Source organism: Culex pipiens, chromosome 3, assembly GCF_016801865.2.
Source record: "Culex pipiens pallens isolate TS chromosome 3, TS_CPP_V2, whole genome shotgun sequence".
In the NCBI taxonomy this organism is placed as follows: domain Eukaryota; kingdom Metazoa; phylum Arthropoda; class Insecta; order Diptera; family Culicidae; genus Culex; species Culex pipiens.
In genome coordinates, this window is record NC_068939.1 from 146,125,057 (window position 1) to 146,146,579 (window position 21,523).

The 21,523-nt window shown below is 37.2% G+C and overlaps 3 protein-coding genes across 6 annotated transcripts in view; 2 read left to right on the plus strand and 1 right to left on the minus strand.

Annotated features, from left to right (window-relative positions):
• LOC120419104 (transcription intermediary factor 1-alpha-like) overlaps positions 1-9,813 on the minus strand; it is a 78,603-nt gene extending 68,790 nt beyond the window's left edge. For 2 of the 4 annotated variants that reach the window (XM_039581699.2, XM_039581697.2), the window contains exon 1: positions 8,688-9,810. In XM_039581699.2, the coding sequence (XP_039437633.1) occupies positions 8,688-8,924 (237 nt within the window). In that variant the 5' untranslated portion in view covers positions 8,925-9,810. Of the gene's footprint in view, positions 1-8,687 lie in introns of all 4 variants that reach the window. The other 2 variants (XM_039581698.2, XM_039581696.2) reach the window with 2 other exon arrangements.
• Positions 9,814-12,228: 2,415 nt separating this feature from the next.
• On the plus strand, positions 12,229-13,100 carry LOC120419106 (DNA polymerase zeta subunit 2). Its single transcript, XM_039581700.2, has 2 exons — positions 12,229-12,385; positions 12,443-13,100. Exons 1-2 carry the CDS (start codon positions 12,358-12,360, stop codon positions 13,018-13,020), a joined length of 606 nt encoding a protein of 201 aa, XP_039437634.1. The 5' UTR covers positions 12,229-12,357; the 3' UTR covers positions 13,021-13,100.
• Positions 13,101-13,756: 656 nt separating this feature from the next.
• On the plus strand, positions 13,757-20,587 carry LOC120419108 (peroxiredoxin-5, mitochondrial). Its single transcript, XM_039581702.2, has 2 exons — positions 13,757-14,003; positions 19,689-20,587. Exons 1-2 carry the CDS (start codon positions 13,866-13,868, stop codon positions 20,145-20,147), a joined length of 597 nt encoding a protein of 198 aa, XP_039437636.1. The 5' UTR covers positions 13,757-13,865; the 3' UTR covers positions 20,148-20,587.
• Positions 20,588-21,523: the final 936 nt, after the last annotated feature.

The window sequence follows — 21,523 nt, forward strand, 5'->3', positions numbered from 1 at the left end:
ATTCTAAGGTGTTTTAACCAGTTTACACCCAGAACAAAATCGAGATTTTTTACGTTTTTCTACATTACTTGTAACTAGATCGTCCAAATTTGATGAAATTCTATAACATTATATGTAAACAAATGCAGGTTGAAGCTAGTTGAAACAATTTATTGTTGAAGAGAAATTTAATTTTGAACACAAAAAATAGTGATGCTCTGGAGTAACAATGGACGTTAGAGGGTTAAATTGCCTAGCTGAAAATGTCACTTTTTGAGTTATGACACAAATTCACCATAATTTTATTCAACACTCAATTTTGAACCGTCAAATTTATATTTTTGCTTTGAAAGATGGTACAACTACGAATGAGCTTATTAAACAACATTACCTAGTACAATTTCATTTGGTAATGTTACAATATTTTGAACAACTGATTTTCGAAAACGTCTAAAATTAAGGGCCCACCGGAGAGGGAAACTGGAAGATTTTTATTTTTATTGGAACCACTGCCAAAGAGGGGAAATTTCATTGCTACTATGATGACTTTGACGAAAAACATCAGTTCGTACCAAGGCGCGTGCAACGAGCCAATTGAGTTTGAAAGCAATCTATCGAGTTATTCTCATGTTCTGGTGATAGAAATGAAACTTGGGCGGGTGGTCGATTTTCCGTCTCCGGTGGTGGCTTAAGTCATACAATTTTTAACTGAATTTCGCTTCGCTAGGAGACGGTGATTTTAGCGGATTGCAGACTGGATTTCGCCATGTTAAGTGAATGGTTTGAGGAACCACCCTAGGCGAGTGGTAACGACCGTTTTTGCATTGTTGTTCGAATTCTTCGTGTGTTCTCAGTTCTAATGGGAAAGCTTTCAATTCTTCTCATATCTTATTAGATGAATTCTATCAGTCGCCCAGGCTATTTTTAGCGAGGTATTTTTAGATTCAATTTCAACTGCGCTTGCAATCTTGCATGCAATCTTGTTTTGAGTTCTGATATTCAACTTGCATTCAGTTTTATTCTTTGTCCGATTCTTGGATTCAACTATTTCAGTCTCAGTCCTCCTAAAGCTTTTTGCTTGCCAATCCTAAGGACAGTGGATCGGACCCCGCCGTGAGCTTCAAGTTTTTCATTTAATTCAAATTTTGATGAGTTCAGAACTTTCTCGTTGGGAGCAGATGGGTATCGAACCCAGGACCATTCGCTTATAAAGCGAACATTGTAACCATTCAGCCACAACCGCTCCCTCATACAATTTTTACCTGAATTTCTGAAATAAAATTAAAATCAACAAAAACTAAATTTTTGTGGTCATTTTGTTTCGACCTGAAAGTCATTGTTTGTATAAATAGTGACTTTTTAGCCAGTAGAAGTCATGATCAAGCAAAAATTTTCATCGAAAGTATCAGAAAATTTACAATTAATCTAAAATTTAAATATTTAAAATACCTTCAACTCAAAATTGTGACTATTGCTACAAATGTTTCTATTTTTTGATACGGGAATTTCTGGAGCAACAATTGAAAAGGGCGCATAAGCATTTTGACAGCTGGAACTTTTTTGCAAATTCCGAGACTACATGTAACTTTTTAACAAAACCCGCAGTGTTGAAAGGAAACTGAGCAGTTCTCTACGAAATCGATCTTTTTTTTATTAATTTTATTTTTTGTATTTTTTTAATCCGGCTGAAATTTTCTTAGTGCCTTCGGTATGCCCAAAGAAGCCATTTTGCATCATTAGTTTGTCCATATAATTTTCCATACAAATTTGGCAGCTGTCCTACAAAAATGATGTATGAAAATTCAAAAATCTGTATCTTTTGAAGGAATTTTTTTTATCGATTTGGTGTCTTTGGCAAAGTTGTAGGTTTGGATATGGACTACACTGAAAAAAATGATACACGGTAAAAATGTTTTTGGTGATTTTGAATTTCACTTTTTGTCACTAAAACTTTATTTGCAAAAAAACACTATTTTGTCATTTTCTGATATGTTTTCAAGTTATAGCCATTTTTAGGTAACTTTTTAAAAAAAATCTCAGTTATTCACTTTTTAAAATTAGTGCCCATGTTTGCCCACTTTTGAAAAAATAAAAGCTGAGAAAATTCTCTATATTTTGCTTTTTTGAACTTTGTTGATACGACACTTAGTTGCTAAGATATTGCCATGTACAGGTTTAAAAACAGTCAAATTGATGTTTTCTAAGACATTCGTGAAAATTTCCGATGTTTTCGAAAACAATATTTTCAAAAAAAATAAATCAAGACTGACATTTCAAAAGGGCGTATTATTTTGTCCCCTAAAACATATCAAAAAATCTCGAAAATCAAAAAATACGTATTTTCGGAAATTGAGTTTTTCTGAAAAAAAAAATTAAAATCGTCAAACATTTTTTCCGTGTACCTATTTTTTTCTCAATAGTCCTCAATAATACTTACAACTTTGCCGAAGACACCATGATCAGAAAATTCAATCAAAAGTTACAGAGGTTTAAGTATTTACGTACCATTTTTGTATGGACAGCTGCCAAAATTGTATGGAGACTTGTAACGTCATGATTCGAAATCCGGACACTTAGTACCATATTATTTTTGTTATAGCTGGCAAAAAATCATGTAATAAGTTGGAAATGTAGAAATATCATCAGGATATAGTATAAATAGTCAGTTTTAGGGGAATGCATGCAAAATATGTCTTTTCTAATAATTTTTCATCAGAAATTGAAAATTAAAATGACTTGTTGTGCTTCGAATCCCGGACACTGATAAGAGCTGATTCGATATCCGGACACTTTTGCTTCGAATTCCGGACACTCGATTTTACTTATGAATAGCACAAATTTGGACTGAAATGTTAGTGAATGGCATTCTTTAGGTCTCAAATAAGCTGTTAACATCAAAACAATTGATAGTTTATATAGAAAAAGGCTAGAATTTAAGGAAATCAAAACCACTAATTTCTGCTTTGCCTTCCCGGTGCTTCGGACGCCTATGAAATATTTCCGTTGAAATGTTTCGCATTTTTGGTAAACTTATAATTTTATTTTATTTAATTGTTTCGGGATTAACTACAGCGTTCAAACAATCTTTAAATGAAAGTTGATGTTAGAATTCATCAAATAACACAGTTTTGACATTCATATTGCGCACTTATATCCAAATAATTGTTAAAGCAAGTTGAAGTGTCCGGGTTTCGAAGCGTCCGGGAATTCGAATCATGACGTTATGGGTGAACCGATGACACAAAATAGCTTCTTTGGTCATAGAGAAGGTCCCCACAAAGTTTGAGCCCAATAAAAAAATACAAAAAATAAAAATGGTCGAAATCGGCCGATTTCGTAGAGATTTGCTCATGTTGTTGAGCAAAATTATGCCAAACTTCTTGAAACGTAGTGTAACGTTACAGAGATTTTGGGCCTTCAAATGGTTGTTCCTTGGTCTAAATTTGTAGGAAATTCAATGTTTGTTCCAAAAATGCCATAAAACGACCAGTTTGAGCCTAATTTGTTGAAATCTTTTTATTTACGATTCGCTTTCTCTTAATTATAGCAACTTCAATAGCTGTAATTAGAAACAGAAGTTTTCCGCATTCATCAAACAAGAGAAACTTCCAGTATTACTGTAAATGCTGGAAAGCGCACATTATTCACATCGCTAGAGGTGAAGGCCTGCTGCCAGTGTGGTAGTGTGAGACGACACGCGGACGGGACACACACGAGACACGCGGTGTGGGACAAAACAAAAACAACAACAAAAACAAACCTTTACGAAAGGGCGAAAGGGAACAGCAGAAGCAGGCATCGCGGGAAAAGAAGGGCGCGGGAGGGGGGGGGGGGGGAGTTTCGCGGCACCGAAGCCGGTTTTCTCGCGTGGCACACATTTACACGTTGAACTCGGAAGAGCACGACGGGGGTTGGTTGTTGGGGTTGTATGTGTGAGTTGAAGCATCAACAGCGGCGAGCGCGGGAGGCTCGACAGTTTTCACGTGTTACCACAATGTCTGCCAATGTCGGTCGGTTGGTTGGTCGTTGGCTTGCTGTTGCCGGGTGTGGTGGCATGTGGCTGACGGTGGAATGCCACCCCCACCCAGCAGGGAATACCTCAGTTTTTTTCCCCGGTAGGGGGTTTGTCGGTGGCCGCAGCAGACTGTGGTTGGCCGTGAAAATGAGCCCGATGTCGAGAACTGGATGCGGGGGAGGAATCAACCCGGGTGGCATCGATAATTTGAATCCAAAAAAAAAAATCATTATTGAGGTATAAAAAATGTGGGCCATCCAAAAACCACGTAGATATTTTTTTCAAATTTTTGAACTTTCTCAATAATGTTTAAAATACGTTTGAAATTTTAAATTTCCAGAATTTTGTTAATAAAAATCTGATGCAATTTCGACGGTGGACCAGCAGGTGACCATCTTCACACAGTGGGGGGGAGTTTACTTTCCATTATTCTGCACTGTGGGGGACATAAACCTCTCCTGTTACTTCCCTTCTACAATGGTTTGAGATAATAACGAGGTCACCGAGGAGGATACCTGCTGCGCTGCTATGGGCAGACCCTTTTGCAAGTTGTAGTTCTATTAAGAAGAAGTGTTTCTTTTTTAACAATGTTTCAAACTTGTTTAACACAATCACATAACAGTGACGGAAAGTGAAAGGCTGTCAAGTGCATGTTTGGCTGAAATTACTCTTTCATATTGCCCTCGAGCGCACAGCCCCCTGCGTTGAAAAACAATCCCCAAAATGAAAATCTCCCCGGTGACAGCTCCAGATTCTGTCAGACCTGCACTGCCAAGTTGTCACGTGTGTGTGTGTGTGTTTGTAATGTGACGTGACGTGTGATGGACAGCCGCGCCACAAAGGAGCCGGTAGGATTTCTTTTGTCTGCTTTTCAACTGTTGTTGTTGTTATTCTGTTGTGCTTTTTGCTGATTTTTAAAGGGAAAGGAGGAAAGTAAAATGACAAAAAAGAATGTTGTTTTCTTGCCATCGACGCCAACGCAATCCATTTCGAAGATTTTTTTTATTCAAAAAAAAATACACTCAAACCCCGATGGTTTGACACCACCTGTTGTCAAACGAACGGGGTCACTTTTTTGTTTGACACCCGAGTTCACACACATTACCAAACGATTGTTGTGATAGTGTGCGTGAGCTAACCAGTTCGTCACTTTTTAGTTTGACTTTGACCAACCCCAACTAAAAAAGTGTCAAACGAAAAAGTGACCAACCACCGGGGGTTGAGTGTAAAGGATTCGTTTGACATTCCGGGAAAGTTCGGCCCAGGCAGTGGATTCAATCTGGCTGCACTGACGGCACAGCATGCAAACAACGGCCAACGAAAATAAACAAAGTATCCCGCTGCATAACTACTGCAGCTGATTCCAATCACAGTAACGGTCGAAATTATTGTTAGTTAATTTATTTTTTATTGACTATATTATATATTATATTCAAAATACTTATCAAAAAGATTTATTTTGATGAAGAAAAAAAAATGTAAATATCAATCACTACAAAGCAATTGATTAGAATATACCAGCCCCAAACTTTCGCCTTTTACTGTACGAACATCAGTGTAAACAGTGTTTCCATCAACCAACGAACGCTGCTGCTGCCTGGTGGACAAACTTTCCTATCGTCAGTGTTGTACCAGTAGCGGTGCACTGTTTTGCTTCCACTTGACTGTGCGTGTGTTTGCACAGCCAGAATCAGCAGCGGCTGTGCAGATGGTAACAACCTGTAACAACCAACCGATACAGCGTAATTTTGCTGTTGTTACACCTGGTGAAAGTGGCGTTTTCGCCGAGCTCTAGCTGGATCGTCCAGAAACACACGATAGAAGGTGGAATCTTCTGGTGCTTGCTTCTATGGTTAGGCGGGGCCAGACAATGGCAGCAATTAGTGTCCGGGACTTCGCTTTATCAGCATAAACAAGTCGTAGAAGAAAATGGTTCTGCTTCTGAAAAAGTGGAGCATCAACACTTCTCTCCTTCAAAGTCCCATCCTTTATCCCTGGTGCGCGGTGGCTTTGGTGACCCATTTCTACGCAGGCTAGCCCGTGCGCGAGGTATCTTAGCATTTATCGACAAGCCCCGCCCTAATGAACGTTTGCATCAATTGGATTTTTAAATTCGTTTTATGTTCAAGAACTCCATCGGAAGGAACGCAAATATCACAAACGTTTAAGTAATGTTGAGTTCAATTCTAACCTAAAATATGACTTCAAACTCAAGATTCGAAAAATTCTGCAAATTTTAAAATTCTGTCGTTCTTTTTTAAAAGATCTAAAAATTGAAAAAAATAATTTAAAAATTTAAAAAATTGAAGAATTTTAGAATTTTAGAATTTAGGAATTTAGGAATTTAAGAATTTAACAATTTAACAATTTAACAATTTAACAATTTAACAATTTAACAATTTGACAATTTAAGAATTTAAGAATTTAAGAATTTAAGAATTTAAGAATTTAAGAATTTAAGAATTTAAGAATTTAAGAATTTAAGAATTTAAGAATTTAAGAATTTAAGAATTTAAGAATTTAAGAATTTAAGAATTTAAGAATTTAAGAATTTAAGAATTTAAGAATTTAAGAATTTAAGAATTTAAGAATTTAAGAATTTAAGAATTTAAGAATTTAAGAATTTAAGAATTTAAGAATTTAAGAATTTAAGAATTTAAGAATTTAAGAATTTAAGAATTTAAGAATTTAAGAATTTAAGAATTTAAGAATTTAAGAATTTAAGAATTTAAGAATTTAAGAATTTAAGAATTTAAGAATTTAAGAATTTAAGAATTTAAGAATTTAAGAATTTAAGAATTTAAGAATTTAAGAATTTAAGAATTTAAGAATTTAAGAATTTAAGAATTTAAGAATTTAAGAATTTAAGAATTTAAGAATTTAAGAATTTAAGAATTTAAGAATTTAAGAATTTAAGAATTTAAGAATTTAAGAATTTAGGAATTTAAGAATTTTTTTTTTTTTTTTGGGAAGGTGATCCAGCCGCACATCGTTGATGTCGAAACCTCTAAACTGGGCCCTCGTCCTGTCACGTCCGTCAGTAGTCTTGTCGTACATTACAACTAGAACCAGATCTGCCAATGAATTAGTACACTTCGACCAAATAAACACTGACGCTGTATGGATCTGACTCTAGAATAAATGCACAGTTGTGTGTTATATATAAGTCCAAAATCTTCAATTATTCATATAAGTCCAAATATTCTTTTGCGGATAACTACCTAACTTGAATTGAATACAAGATTTAAAGTAACCTATCCGAAAGCTACTCTTATCTCAAATCCCCGACATTTTAATTAATAGCCAAAAAAAATCTAGAACGTTTCTTTTAAAACCTGTCTGGCTTCTTAAAAAAAAACAAAAACAAACAAAAAAATAACAGTTGATATTTTACAAGTCGTGAATTGAAAAAGAGACGACCATTTGTTCGTCAGAATTCCAGTAGATCCTCGATTCGCAACAATGGTCGATACAATCATAATCCGACAACCGTTAGTTCAACAGATCAACGAATTTAGTCCGATATCATTTCACTATTGATTGATCGAGACTCTATGGAAATTTTGACAAATTAGAATGGTTTTTATGCTACTTGAATGAAAATCACCGATTCTGATAGAATTACTAAATTCACTGTTACTAATTTTGTCCCTAAATAACTAAAGGCAAAGTATAAAAAGTTGATATTTATAGTTAAAATCCTAAATTTTACAATCACTATTTTTTTAAACCCGCATCCTAACCTGACACCCACATTAAGATAGGGAAAAATCACATATGTAGCGGTTCATTGTACAAATGTGATATTTCCACTATCAGAGAACCTCCTTGTCTCGATGACAGCTTACCGGCCATCGATTAAGCCCTGAGACTACGCCAAAGTGGGTTCTCGCAGCATGAAGTGGTGTCCATGTGTAAAAATGGAAGCTTCAGCAATATACTGAACACTTCGATTTTAATTCCACATCGAATCAAATCATACTCTTTGCCAAACAAGCATCAAACCTATGACACTCATTATGACAAAGCCCAGGGAAGAATTTAGGAATTTAAGAATTTAAGAATTTAAGAATTTAAGAATTTAAGAATTTAAGAATGTAGGGATTGAGGAATAAAAAAACAGGAATTTAGGAATTCAAAAATTTAAGAATTTATAAGTTTATGATCTTTTAATTGTTTTTAATTTAAAATTTTGAATCTGAGATTGTTAAGTCCCAGCTCAAATCAAAGGCGGAAAGCCAGCTTCTGTTACGTCCAATCATGTTCATATTTGAGATTTGGCCACAGTTCGCCCGCCGGAACTTTCTTTAAAAATTTTGGTGGCCCTAAATTTTTGGGCAATTCAGCAACTGTTGGGCGGTGGCCGGGATTTCACGGGAGGACATGGTCGATCCGGTTCTTCGGCTGTCCGCATAAAGATGTCATTCACAAAGTTGTCCATGATGTTTTGGGCGAAATCCCAGTGTCCGGTTTGACCTACTTCAGCACTTCAGCAACCTTCCCTCAGGGCACTGTCTAAATGGCCATTTTCATGACCAGTATCAAAAATCATCATCTCTGCTTGGGACGTAAGATTCAAGTACCTAGAATGTCACGCCGAGTGTATGCGATGGTAACGGGCGACATCTTCATTTTTTTTGGATTGACACCGCAGATAGAGCTTTAAGACAAAGTACTTTGTCTAAAACATTACCTTATTCTCCGCACTGTCACACACGGCGGCCGAACTGGACGAGCCGGCCCCGCTGCTGCCACTGGCGCTGGCCGCCTTGTCCGCCGAGCTCTCAAACAGTTCCTGCTTGATGTTCTCCGGCAGCAGCGGCAGGAAGTCGTTCATCGTATCCGCCAGATCGTCCGTCTCCATTGGGGTGGCCCCCGGCAAAACCGGACCACCACCCGCCGAACCGGACGCCGCCGTCGAGGAGGACATTCCGAAGCTGCGTGTGTTACACCCGGCGGTTATCCAATTTCAGCCCGCTTTTTACTTGGAGGTTTGTTGTTTACTTTTTTTTTTTTTTTTTCTTTATTCCTTTAGTGACCCTTTCAAGGGTGGCCTACTTTGAGGTTTTCCACGAATAAAATTTCCACCCAAACTGAAAGGCGCACCGTACACAATCACAACAACACGGCGTGCGCGTACGCACACAGACACAATCACGCACACACGTGCACCGTGGCCCACTGCACACGTATACGCAGCAGGGAAGATGGCCGCACAATCTTCTGCGTGTATCCAGAAAAAAGGGCTTTTCCTCCGAGGTCAGGTTTTTCCTTCTTCTTTACACGTTTTTGCGCAACTTCTGCAATCGCAGTCGGCACTGGAAAATCACAATTTCAATTTTCTCGTGAGGTTTTTTCCTTGTTTTTTGCACAATAATAAATAACACCACCGAAAAAAAAAGCTCCCCACCGTCGAAAAGCTCTCCTCTTAAAGTCGTCTGAGAGAGAAACTTATTTTTTCCTTGTTGCCATTTTTGCCACTCACGGCGACGACGACAGACAAATTCGATTTCACTGCTGCTGCATCATTCCGGCTTGGGGCCCTGAACCGGACCGCTGAAGCGACGCCCGGAAGTAATCCCAGCGGAGTTTTCACGCAACAAAAAGGTGCTCGTTGTTTTCCACCTTCCCACAATCGAAAGCACTGGAACGGCACAATCTTGCACTCCCCACCGGAACAGAAAACGGGTGCAGGGACCGGAGAATCGCGACGACGACGACGATTTGCGACCGCAGACGGAGATTGAATGGTGTTGTCAAAACGGAACGGAGCAACGAAAAGCCCACCCAAGCAAGCGAGCAGAACGGACGGGGCGCGGTGGAACGCACACAAATGCATTGCGCAGAATGACAGTAGGACAGTTTGGGTAGGGCTGTGCAACTGTCAAAATTTGATGGTGCACGGTGATTTTGGAGTAGTCCAACGTGGGGTATACTGGTAAACAGCATTAAATTTTCACTTTTTTCAGTTCACTTTTACACACTTGTATGGGATTTTTCATACTTGAACTGAAAAATCCCATACAAGTGTGTAAAAGTGAACTGAACAGTGTGTAATGTTGATTATCAGTGTAACTAGAAAATGCACCCTTACCAAAAATCATGACTTTTTGAGTTCCAAATCCTACTTTTCATAACATTTCTTCAGTTCAACCCATAAAACCATTTTTATGGTTGTAGTACCTGAACTCAAAAAATCGTATTAAAAGTGGGATTTGGAACTCAAAAAATCATGATTTTCGGTAAGGGTGTGGACATAAAATTGAGTTTTTTTTTTGCTTTTCTTCACAAAAGTTTTTCAGCATCGGTTCAACAGATGAAACCAAAAAAATTTAACTTAAAAGTTTTTTGTATTTTTGTATTTTTGTATTTTTGTATTTTTGTACTTTTGTACTTTTGTATTTTTGTATTTTTGTATTTTTGTATTTTTGTATTTTTGTATTTTTGTATTTTTGTATTTTTGTATTTTTGTATTTTTGTACTTTTGTATTTTTGTATTTTTGTATTTTTGTATTTTTGTATTTTTGTATTTTTGTATTTTTGTATTTTTGTATTTTTGTATTTTTGTATTTTTGTATTTTTGTATTTTTGTATTTTTGTATTTTTGTATTTTTGTATTTTTGTATTTTTGTATTTTTGTATTTTTGTATTTTTGTATTTTTGTATTTTTGTATTTTTGTATTTTTGTATTTTTGTATTTTTGTATTTTTGTATTTTTGTATTTTTGTATTTTTGTATTTTTGTATTTTTGTATTTTTGTATTTTTGTATTTTTGTATTTTTGTATTTTTGTATTTTTGTATTTTTGTATTTTTGTATTTTTGTATTTTTGTATTTTTGTATTTTTGTATTTTTGTATTTTTGTATTTTTGTATTTTTGTATTTTTGTATTTTTGTATTTTTGTATTTTTGTATTTTTGTATTTTTGTATTTTTGTATTTTTGTATTTTTGTATTTTTGTATTTTTGTATTTTTGTATTTTTGTATTTTTGTATTTTTGTATTTTTGTATTTTTGTATTTTTGTATTTTTGTATTTTTGTATTTTTGTATTTTTGTATTTTTGTATTTTTGTATTTTTGTATTTTTGTATTTTTGTATTTTTGTATTTTTGTATTTTTGTATTTTTGTATTTTTGTATTTTTGTATTTTTGTATTTTTGTTTTTTTTTGTGTTTTTGTACTTTTGTATTTTTGTATTTTTGTATGTTTATATTTTTGTATTTTTGTATTTTTGTATTTTTTTTTTCATTTTGCTGGGCGAGATAGGATGCCGGTGGGAAGCCGTATTTTTTTAGACGATGAATCAGCACTTTTTCACTCTTGCACACCAAAAAACCCAGATGGCAGAGTTTACACCAAAAACCGGCAAAATGTTAGTAGAAACGGTGATTATTAAAATATTAAAATGTGTTTGTAGCTCGGTTTGTAGTGCCTATAGCGGTATACGCACTTCGGAAGGAATCGGTCGAGAAAAATTTCAAATGGGCAACAGCGGCAGAGTAAGCAAGCCAGAGAGGGTGAAGAAAAGCCCCAAGAAATCGTTCCCTCTTCTTTGTTCTGCTGTTCGTAAAGCTGTTTCTTGACCCCTTTCCTTCCGATCAGCGTACTAGCCTTATAAACCGTGGTAGTTGTTTATAATAAAGTGTTTTGTTCATTCAAACTTACACGATTTTTGTGCGTGTTGGACCATTTCAAAAAGAAACTCCAGAATTCAACTTTCATTCAATTTGTATTCTTTGTCCGATTCTTGGATTCAACTACATCAGTCTAAGTCTCTTTAAGCTACCAATGTTCCACGGTAAAGTGGAAAGCATCTTGCTTGCCAATCCTGAGATAGGGGATCGAACCCCGCCGTGAGCTTTCATTAATTCCAACGTTGCGTTATGTCATGAAGGATCTTTACGTGAAGTACTGTCAGAAAGGAACTTATTTTAAAATTTTATTTTTAAATGTTATGAAAACTATTATGTTTGATAAACAAACATTAATATATTTACGATCAGTTACGAAAAAAGAACCTATTTAATGAATAAAAACAAGATTTTAGCCTTGATTTTAGCTCTAATTTTGAAAACAAATGAAAATTTAAAATGTAAAAATTTCTAAATAATTAATAATTATTTCTGAAATTCTTTTTCAAATTTCTGTTTGTTTTTTTTCTTCCTGAGTAGATTTGAATTCGAGTATGAATTGCTCATAAATGAGTTAATTGAAATGGACGTGTGCGCACAGACCTATTTGTTGCGTGAAAATAATCGTATAACAGTTTACCAGAACGTTTTTACTTCTGCAGCATGCAAAATTAAAATCACTTAAAACGACGATTCCAGTTTAAAATCAGTGCTAAAGAATAACTATTTCACAATGACTTCCACCAAGGAAGCAGACGTAGGTAAGATTTTTGATAAGTAACTTCAGTTAGGTATAAACTAACAAGCTAAACTTCCAGAAACCGACACAATCCTCGAACTGCTAGAGATCTTCATCCACTCAATCCTTTTCGCGCGCGAACTCTACCCGGCGGCAATTTTCCGACCGCGCCGAGCCTACAACATTCCGGTCCAGGTTTCGATATTCAAACCCTTGAACGACTATCTGGAAAAGACGCTTCGTGCCGCCCGAGAACTCAAACGCCAACGCAAACTGCACAAGGTGGAACTGCTGGTGTACAAGGAGGAATCCGCCGGTCTGCTGGAAAGTTACGTCCTAGAGCTGGAGGACCGCGAGTTTCGGCTCGAATCAGACGAGCACATGATTCAGCTCGAGGAGCAGATCCGGCGCTCGCTGTTGAATTTGGATCGCCAGCTGAAGGCGCTGCGCAAGCTGCCCTCGGCGGCAACGTTCAAAATCTTGCTCCACACGACGGAGGCGGCCTTTGTGCGCCTCGGGAACGATCCCCGGCTGCAGGGCGCTCCGTTTGTGCAGGAGGCTGGCCAGGACGCGGGTCATAAAACCAACACGCAGTTGTTGCCCGTTTCGCATACGGCCACCGTTGGGGTGCAGCTGTACGTCGAGGAGTATCTTTGAGGTGGTTGATTTTGCTTAGGTATTTATTGTAGAAAGTTGTAATAAATCATTCAAAATATCTTATAATGATTGATGATAGTTAAATCACAAACCTTAAAGTTTAATCAGCAATGGTTTCAGATTATTGTTTGATGAAATCGATGAAATGCTTTTACGAATTTTAATTGAAGTACTTTGGATAAACGTGCAAAACAAAGGTTGTACACAGGCTTGCCCTCGGGCTTGCCACAAATACAGATTTTTCAGCACAGACCCGAAACACAAACGATTTTTTTAACAGTTAAAATAAATTTGAGCAGTTTGTTATTAAATTTTCCAAAAAGATAAACATTGTTAGCATCTTTTGGCATGTTCAGTTTTTGGTAAGAATATTATTCTTTGAAGTTATACTCGATTGAGTGTTTGGTATGTGCCAAAAAAATCTGTATTTGTGGCAAGCCTGTTGTACACGCTAAGCAAAGTTAATAACTTTAATTAGAAAATCTTTTTTATAATCTGCTAGATCCTACATTCCTAAACAATTTGAAATATTTTGATAAAAAAAATGGTTGGTTTTTCAACGCAACCGCTCAAACCAGCGCCGTTCAACGGTACCGCATGTATTTACAAGACGCATTCTCCTGTCAGCTTGACGTTTCCCCAAACTGTCATCGTTACACGCACACCAACAACTGACTGATTGTTTTTTATTTGCATTATTCACAGCTTTGCGCTGCCTTCTGCATTCAGTTTGTTCTTCGAACGGCGTGGTGCGAGTACCTCTGTGCCGGTTTGTGTGTTTTTTGCCAATTATTCCTCCAACTTCTTCTCTGCTCTTCCGCACCTCCGCGCGCCCCCCTCGCCAAATGCATTCGTCGATTTTGCTAGCAGCACAGAACTTGGCCACCAAGTTCAGTCTACTGAGCCAAGTCGGACGGGCAACAGCTTCGGCAGCGCAGCAGCAACGTTCTTCATTCCACACGTCCAAAATGGTCCAGATTAAGGTGAGTGTCGTCACTCGATTCCGGTCGCAATCCATCCTCATCTGTTATCTCACCTCCCGACACATTACATAATCCCGCAAGAGTGTATAGAGCGCTAGAAAAGGGGGGCAATTTGTTTGTCGAGTTCTGAAAAATGGCCTCCGTTTTCGGTTTTGGTAGTGGTGAACTTGAATTCCGTCCCGTGCACCTGTGTCCCTTCTCCTCCGTCGGGAACTCGGAGCCGGTGCGTCCTTTCCGTCCCGACGAAACACTTCAAGCTTGAAGTGTTTGCTCCTCGCTTTTCAATCTTTCCATGTTTGTCTACCACATTTGCACAAGTACTTGACGAGGAGTTTGTTTCCTCTTCCAAATAACAATGGTGTTCCGCCCTTCGGCCCACTTAACTTTGCTAAAATGGTAAAAAGTCGATACGTATGCGTCCATTAATTATGCAAATTTGTACTGCCGCTATCCTGGATTGCCCCCTTGTGGATTTTGGAATTCGATTTTATCTGTGGGTATTTTATGGGCTCGTGGTTGCGGGATCGCATTAATTTAAGTTGTTTCCATGCCCAAGTTATACATTGACAAGACGAGCTACTAGAATTGCTTTTTACCGAATAGAGTAAAAATTCTAGAGTTTTAGAGAATTCTTTCTTCTAAACTAAGTTAAGCTGTGTTACGTAGAAATGAACTAAACATTTGGGATCATGTAATCAAAACTTAATACCTACAATTTTTAACATAATAAAATGGGAAAACTGTATCAATCGACCAGTTCGAGGTGATATTTCAAAAGAGTGTTTGATTCGGTCAGTACGAGTCCAGAATTCGTCAAGCGTGTCCAAATCTAGGTTCAAATTAGAAATCGTTTGTAAATTTTATCACGCTTATCTTCTTTGTCTGGAGAATTTTAACGTCGTTCATAAAGAACTGCGTTTTTACCTAAACTTGACTGGAAATATAAATTAAATTTGAAAATTGTCGAGAGAAAACATATTGGCTGATGCACCTGATGCACGAAGTGATTTGTTTACCTTTTTTCGGCACCCTCAGCAAACGTCAAACCATACAAAATTGTTGCCAGATCTATCGAGAAATTAAATGTGAGAGTGTGTGCGTGCAACATGGAGTTAAACTTTTCAAAGTGCCATGGTAACCTTCACAGCAACTTCACAGAAAGTTTAACTCCATGTTGCACACACTCTCACTTTTAATTTCTCGATTGCGGGAGAAATTCGGAAAAAGATCCGGCAGCAACTTGTATACACTCAAACCCCGATGGTTTGACACCAACTGTTGTCAAACGAACGGGGTCACTTTTTAGTTTGACACCCTTTTTACACGGAGTTCACACACACTACCAAACGTTTGCTTTGAAAGTGTGCGTGAGCGCCGTGTAAAAAGTGACAGTTCCTCACTTTTTAGTTTGACTTTGACCAACCAACGGGGTACAAACTAAAAAAGTGTCAAACGAAAAAGTGACCAACCACCGGGGTTGAGTGTAGAGGTTTCTACGTGCGCATGTATTGCGTGTACGTACACAAAAAAGATTGAGGTTAAATTTTGTCCGGCCAGCAAAATCAGATGATGCGCTAGTGTGCGTACGCGAAACGTCATAAAGCTCTATTGATTTGACGTTTGCTGAGGGTGCCAAAAATTTTGGTTATGTTACTGCTTGCTGGCAAAGAGTTATTGTGGGGTTTCTTTTGTTTAACGTGTATTTTCATTATTTTAAATTAAATGTTCGAACTATGTCATTGCAAATAAGCGTGTAATCTGAAAATGAACCTGCAGAAGTTCATGCATGATGTCATTTTAACTAATAGCAACGAGGGGATTACCAATGCTCCTGTTTAAATGGCTAATGAAAGTTTAAAGTTTTTGATTATTCTTTTTTAAAATTGGGTACTAAAGCCCTATGTCAATTTTTATGTACAACGGTAAAAAACACGATAAAAAACCATTTCTGATCACTTTTTTTCATTTTAATGCAAAATTTTTTTTTGACAAGACAACATTTTTCCGATGGATCAACTATGGTCCCCTTGGAACGAGCTGTCAAGTAGGAGCTTTTCTGTCAAGAAGGACCGCGAGGTTAATTTTTCAAAATTGATTTAAAAATCCATTTTAAACTCTTTGTGCTCGTACAAAGGGTCATTGTACTCAGAAAAATAAGCTTTATCGCTGTAAACAATAATATCAGCAATCTAAGCTTCATTTTAGGACCCAATTGAATCGCAAAACTTCTTTAGAGGTATAACAAAAAGGAAGGAAATATATTAAATTTAATTTAAATGATTCTCTGAAATCAAACTGTAAGTGGCTATATCTTGAATACGGGGCCCCTTATAAAACAATTTGTGAAGTACTTTTCGATTGCAAATACAATTTTACATAAAAATAGGTCAAATAAATTTTAGGTATAATTTTTTTCCCAAAAATGCAGGCCAAGGGTGAAATGATACCTTTTCGGTTGACACCCGGTGAGGAACAACCTGGAAGGAGCGGAACTACACCCGTAGTGCTGTTAGCTGACCTTGGTCAAAACAGCTGCTCTGGTTCCTTGCAAGTTACCCATTTTCTTACCTCCACGTTGGCTTGGTTTCGTCATCATGATGACAAAACGTGACCTTGCTGGTGGCCTGTGGAAACGAACTCGTAAACCTTTGACCAGCGAGGGTCAGAGTCGAGACGGCCAAAAGAAAGGGATGCGCAATGTGGGAAGGGAAGATTGTAGACGGTATTGTTTTGATTCACAGCATGTTGAGTTAACTGTTGTGGATGTACCTGATACATCGCAATACGGGGTTTCTCTTCTTTCCACTTTCAGCTACTATCTATCTTCTATTTCTGATTTTCTAATTCGACTGATTTTCTAATTCGGATTCTGTTTACTATCCACCATTTTATTTTGATTGCATGATCCTTTGTTTCTCTTATTTTCATATACTCTAATGCATCTTTTTGTTTTGTTTTGTTTTTGTTTGTTTCCATTTCATGTCGTGTCTGGACCTACGGTTGGAGAACGATTGCACCACGACAACCACTTCGGAGTGATATTATCACACTGGAGACAACAGCAACAACATTAGAAACCCTGATTTCACTCAGGTTCCCGAAAGTAACTGTATCGGTATTTTATAGTGTTTATATTTTACTAACATCCCTTTCTTTGCAGAGCATGGACTACATCATAAAGCGCCAAAGTGGGAAAGGGAAGTAATTTGTGATTGTAGAAGGTATTGTTTTGATTCACAGCATGTTGAACGAACTGTTGTGGATGTACCTAGAACATCGCAACTCGGAGTATCTCTTCTTATTATCTCCAACTACTTTAGTCCTGTTTCACTTATCTGTCAAGACTCCTCTACTCTATTTGCCAGTTTTAACTGCTGTGTTTTCCCTAACATCCCCAATCGGCTCCTAAAGTTGTCATTAATGCTATCTAAGCTTATATGATATTATTTATCATTTATCAAATAGCTTTTTTCATAAATTATTGCCTATATTTTTAATTTACTTCACTCTGTACTCTTCTTTCTTTCAACATACAATTATTCTTTCAGTATCAAACTTTATCCTTTATTGTCTACAGCTTTCCTTTATTGTCTATTGTTTTAATCTACGCCCTTTTCTTCAAACAAGTAAGGTATGAGCCCTTACTCAATATATTGAATGATCAAAGTCACACACATTACATTATTGTACTTTTGGTAAACTTTTGAATAACATGCTTAGGTTCAAAACATTGTAACAAAACACCGCGACAGAAGAAATAGCAACAGATAAACACGACACAACACTAGGAAAGATTACAGGAGAAAACAATACACAGTAAAATAACAACTTCTTTTTGAATTCAAACTAAAAATAAAACAGTTTTTGCTTTAATGAATGTTGATAGGCACACTATAAATGGTTGGGCGCTTATACTTACATCAAACCCTACGTAATGTACCACCCCCGGCCGAGTTAAAATGCGTAACCGGAAAAGAAGGTGTGCATGCCTGGCACGAACACTCAAAGCGTGTTCTAGCGTGTTGCTCGTACTGACTCAGAGCAAGGGTAAGATGTAGGTGTAAGGGCAGTGCGTGTTCGTCGGGAACCTGGTGCATAAGATCGGTCAAGGCCCGTTCTTACACTGAAAATTGCGAATTGCGAATTTTTTTCCCAAAAATCATTTTTCAAAAATAAAATTTAACTTGGTGGCAGAATATTGGATCATAATTCTCAATGGCTCAAAAGTTGCAGGTTTTTGTCCCCAAAATCATGTAAAAAAAATCTCGAAAGACAAACAGATTATGGGATATTGAAAAAAATCGGTGAACCAGTTTCACTCGAAAATTACATTTGAAAAGGACGGATTTTATTCAAATAGTGTTGTATTTCGTAATTTAAATACTTTTAAATATTGCTGTATGTATCTCGAAGCCGTTGCATCGTATCAAAAAGTGGTCAAAGACGAACTTGTAGGAAATTGGACGGGCTATCTGTAAAAAATACTTTGAAAGACAAATACACGCCGATTTTTTTTTCGTTCTGAAACAGCCTTAAGGCTAGTATGCAGATCGGAAGGAAAGGGGTCAAGAAATAGCTTTACGAACAGCAGAACAAAGAAGAAGTAGCGATTTCTTGGGGATTTTCTTCACCTCTCTGACTCGCTTGCTCTACTGCTGCTGCCCATTTGATTTTTTCCTGACCGATTCCTTTCGAAGTGCGTATACCGCTTTAGATGTTACAAAAAAACTCACGAAAAATGCAGGATTGTATGTCTCTCCTAAAAAATACAAGCATCATTTTTTTCAGTGTGGTTAGTAGCATGGTACAATTTACATGGTACATAGCAGCCTGGATAGTAAATTAGCTTACATAAATATTAAAACAAGTAAACCAAAGACACAAAATGGCTTCTAGGGAAGGCCTCCACAAAGTTTGAGCCAATTAATAAAATACAGAAAATAAAAAAGGTCGGAATCAGAATTACTGATAAGACTTTTTAGTCAGAAATTTACCAACACATTCAATGTATGTTTACCAGGCAACTGGAAGTTTGTTTGCATCAGATTTGCTGTCTTTCTAGTAAAAGTTTTTTGTCTGGCGACTTTTAGCTGGTGTTTTACTGACCGCCTGAAGTTCGTCATTTTTGGGTTGAATTATATTTTTTTACTGGACCTATTTTTCCGGGTTTATTAAGAAAAAAGTTGCTGTTGCGAGAACTTTTGCGTATTCTTCTTCAAAGATGAAAATCCCCAAATTAAAATCAAATTGAATTGTTCATAGACAAATATGAAAATGCGGGAGGAAAATAAGCTCCCAAATATGGAAAAATATAAATAAATCGAAAAATGGGCAGTAAAGGGTAAAGTTAAAAGTTAGGTGGGCGATTTAGTTCGCCATTATTTGCTATTATTTGTTCATTTCGTCTTGAAATTTTAAGTCTCATTGAAAGTTGAGCAAAACTAGATAAGTCATAAAAAGTCCATTAGATATTCACAAAGTAACATTGCTTTTTCTTAACTTACCAAACTGAAATTACGTGTCCTACGAAACAGCAAAAAGACAATTTACAACTAACCTTCCTCAATCCATCACAAATCAATAATCATTTCGTATGCATATCCTGCCCATAAATAATAGATACGCCACCCATTCCTTCAGCAGACTCGCACCTAACGCTTCCTTTTCTCCCACCCCACCGCGCAGGAGGGTGACAAAATTCCATCGATCGATCTGTTCGAGGATTCGCCGGCCAACAAGGTCAACATTGCGGATCTGTGCGCCGGCAAGAAGGTGATTCTGTTTGCCGTGCCCGGAGCTTTCACCCCCGGCTGCTCCAAAACCCATCTGCCCGGTTATGTGGACAAAGCCGGTGATCTCAAGTCGGCCGGCGTGGCCGAGGTCGTGTGCGTTTCCGTGAACGACCCGTTCGTGATGTCGGCCTGGGGCAAGCAGCACAACGCCGGCGGTAAGGTTCGCATGCTCGCCGATCCGGCCGCCGTTTTCACCAAGCAGCTGGAACTGGGTGCCGATTTGCCGCCGCTGGGTGGGCTGCGCTCGAAGCGCTACTCGATGGTGCTCGAGGATGGAGTCATCAAGACGTTGAACGTCGAACCGGACGGCACTGGGCTGTCGTGCTCGCTGGCTGATAAAATTAAGGTTTAAACAGGAATCGGAAATCGGAAACCGCAGAAGAAAAAAACCATCTAGATGTGAGACATGTTTGCACTTTGAAAGCACCGCCCCGATATTCGAATTTATAACTCGTGTGTGATCCACTGCAACACCGCACACTGCGAACGAGATGAAGCAATCTCCTTGGATGTTCCCCGAAAATTTTCCTGAACACACTGAATGGATCAATTAATAGACTAATCTGGCTACAATAAAATAAATTGTTAATGCATTGGCCCCTTTATTCTTATAGCTGTAATCAAATTACAAAAACATGGTATTGACTGCATGTCATCCTTTATTAGATGTTTGTTTTCTATCAATCGCCACTTTAAAAAGGAAAACATTTAAGTGTGGAAAAATTAATGCGTTTGAGCATAAAGCTAGTTTTGTAGGTTCTTAAAATCAATAAAAGTTATGCCATAGTTAAACATCAAACTTTTATTACATGTTCGAAATCATGTTAAACACTTAATGAAGTCTGTACTGCTTTGTAATGACCCAAGCCAAGACCGCTGATCGGATAGATTACACGACCAGAACATACGAAAACCCGGAAAACAGACTTTGAAGACCGAATCGCAAATGTTCCAAACGTGCAAAACTAATTATTTTGATGATTGCAGACACAAACAAATATTCGTAGTTTAATAAAAAAAAATACGACGTACCTAGTTGATTCAATGCCATTTTTAGCTAGAATCATGACAATCATGTTGATGTTATTTAACAACGAGTTTGACAAAATACAGTACTTCAATTCAACGTAATGTGGTAATATCTGTGGTAATATTTCGAGTTGTTTCAATTATTTGCAAGGTTTGTTTCAACAAAAAGACCAAAAAAAGACTTTGTGACTTGACTTCAAGCAACAAAACATTTATTAACATTAATATTTTGTTGATTCAGACAGGCCCGATTTTTTGGTGCTACACCACCGTTCCCGGATATTGATATTTTTTGTCTTCGAAAACATGTTAAAATTGACGGTTCTAGGCAAATTCATTTGAAATGAGAAAAAATATTTTATAAATTAAATTTGTTATTTTTTAGAGTGCCGTTATTTTTTAACTGTTCTCATCCTGACCTCAAACCAATTGAATCAGAAAAATTACGAGAAATTAAAAAAGAAAGATGTAAGATGGTAACATGGAGTGAAACTTTTCCAGCTGTCATGGAAAACTTCACAGAAGCTTGACAGAAAGTTTAACTCCATATTGCACTTTTAATTTCTCGATTAAACAATGGATACAATTTGTGTATTTAAAACTTCATAATGATTTTCCTAAAACACGCCATCGTACCGCCCCTCGTCAACTGTCGATCAGTTCATCCGATGAATCCCGCGTCATGTTTTTTGTGCAACG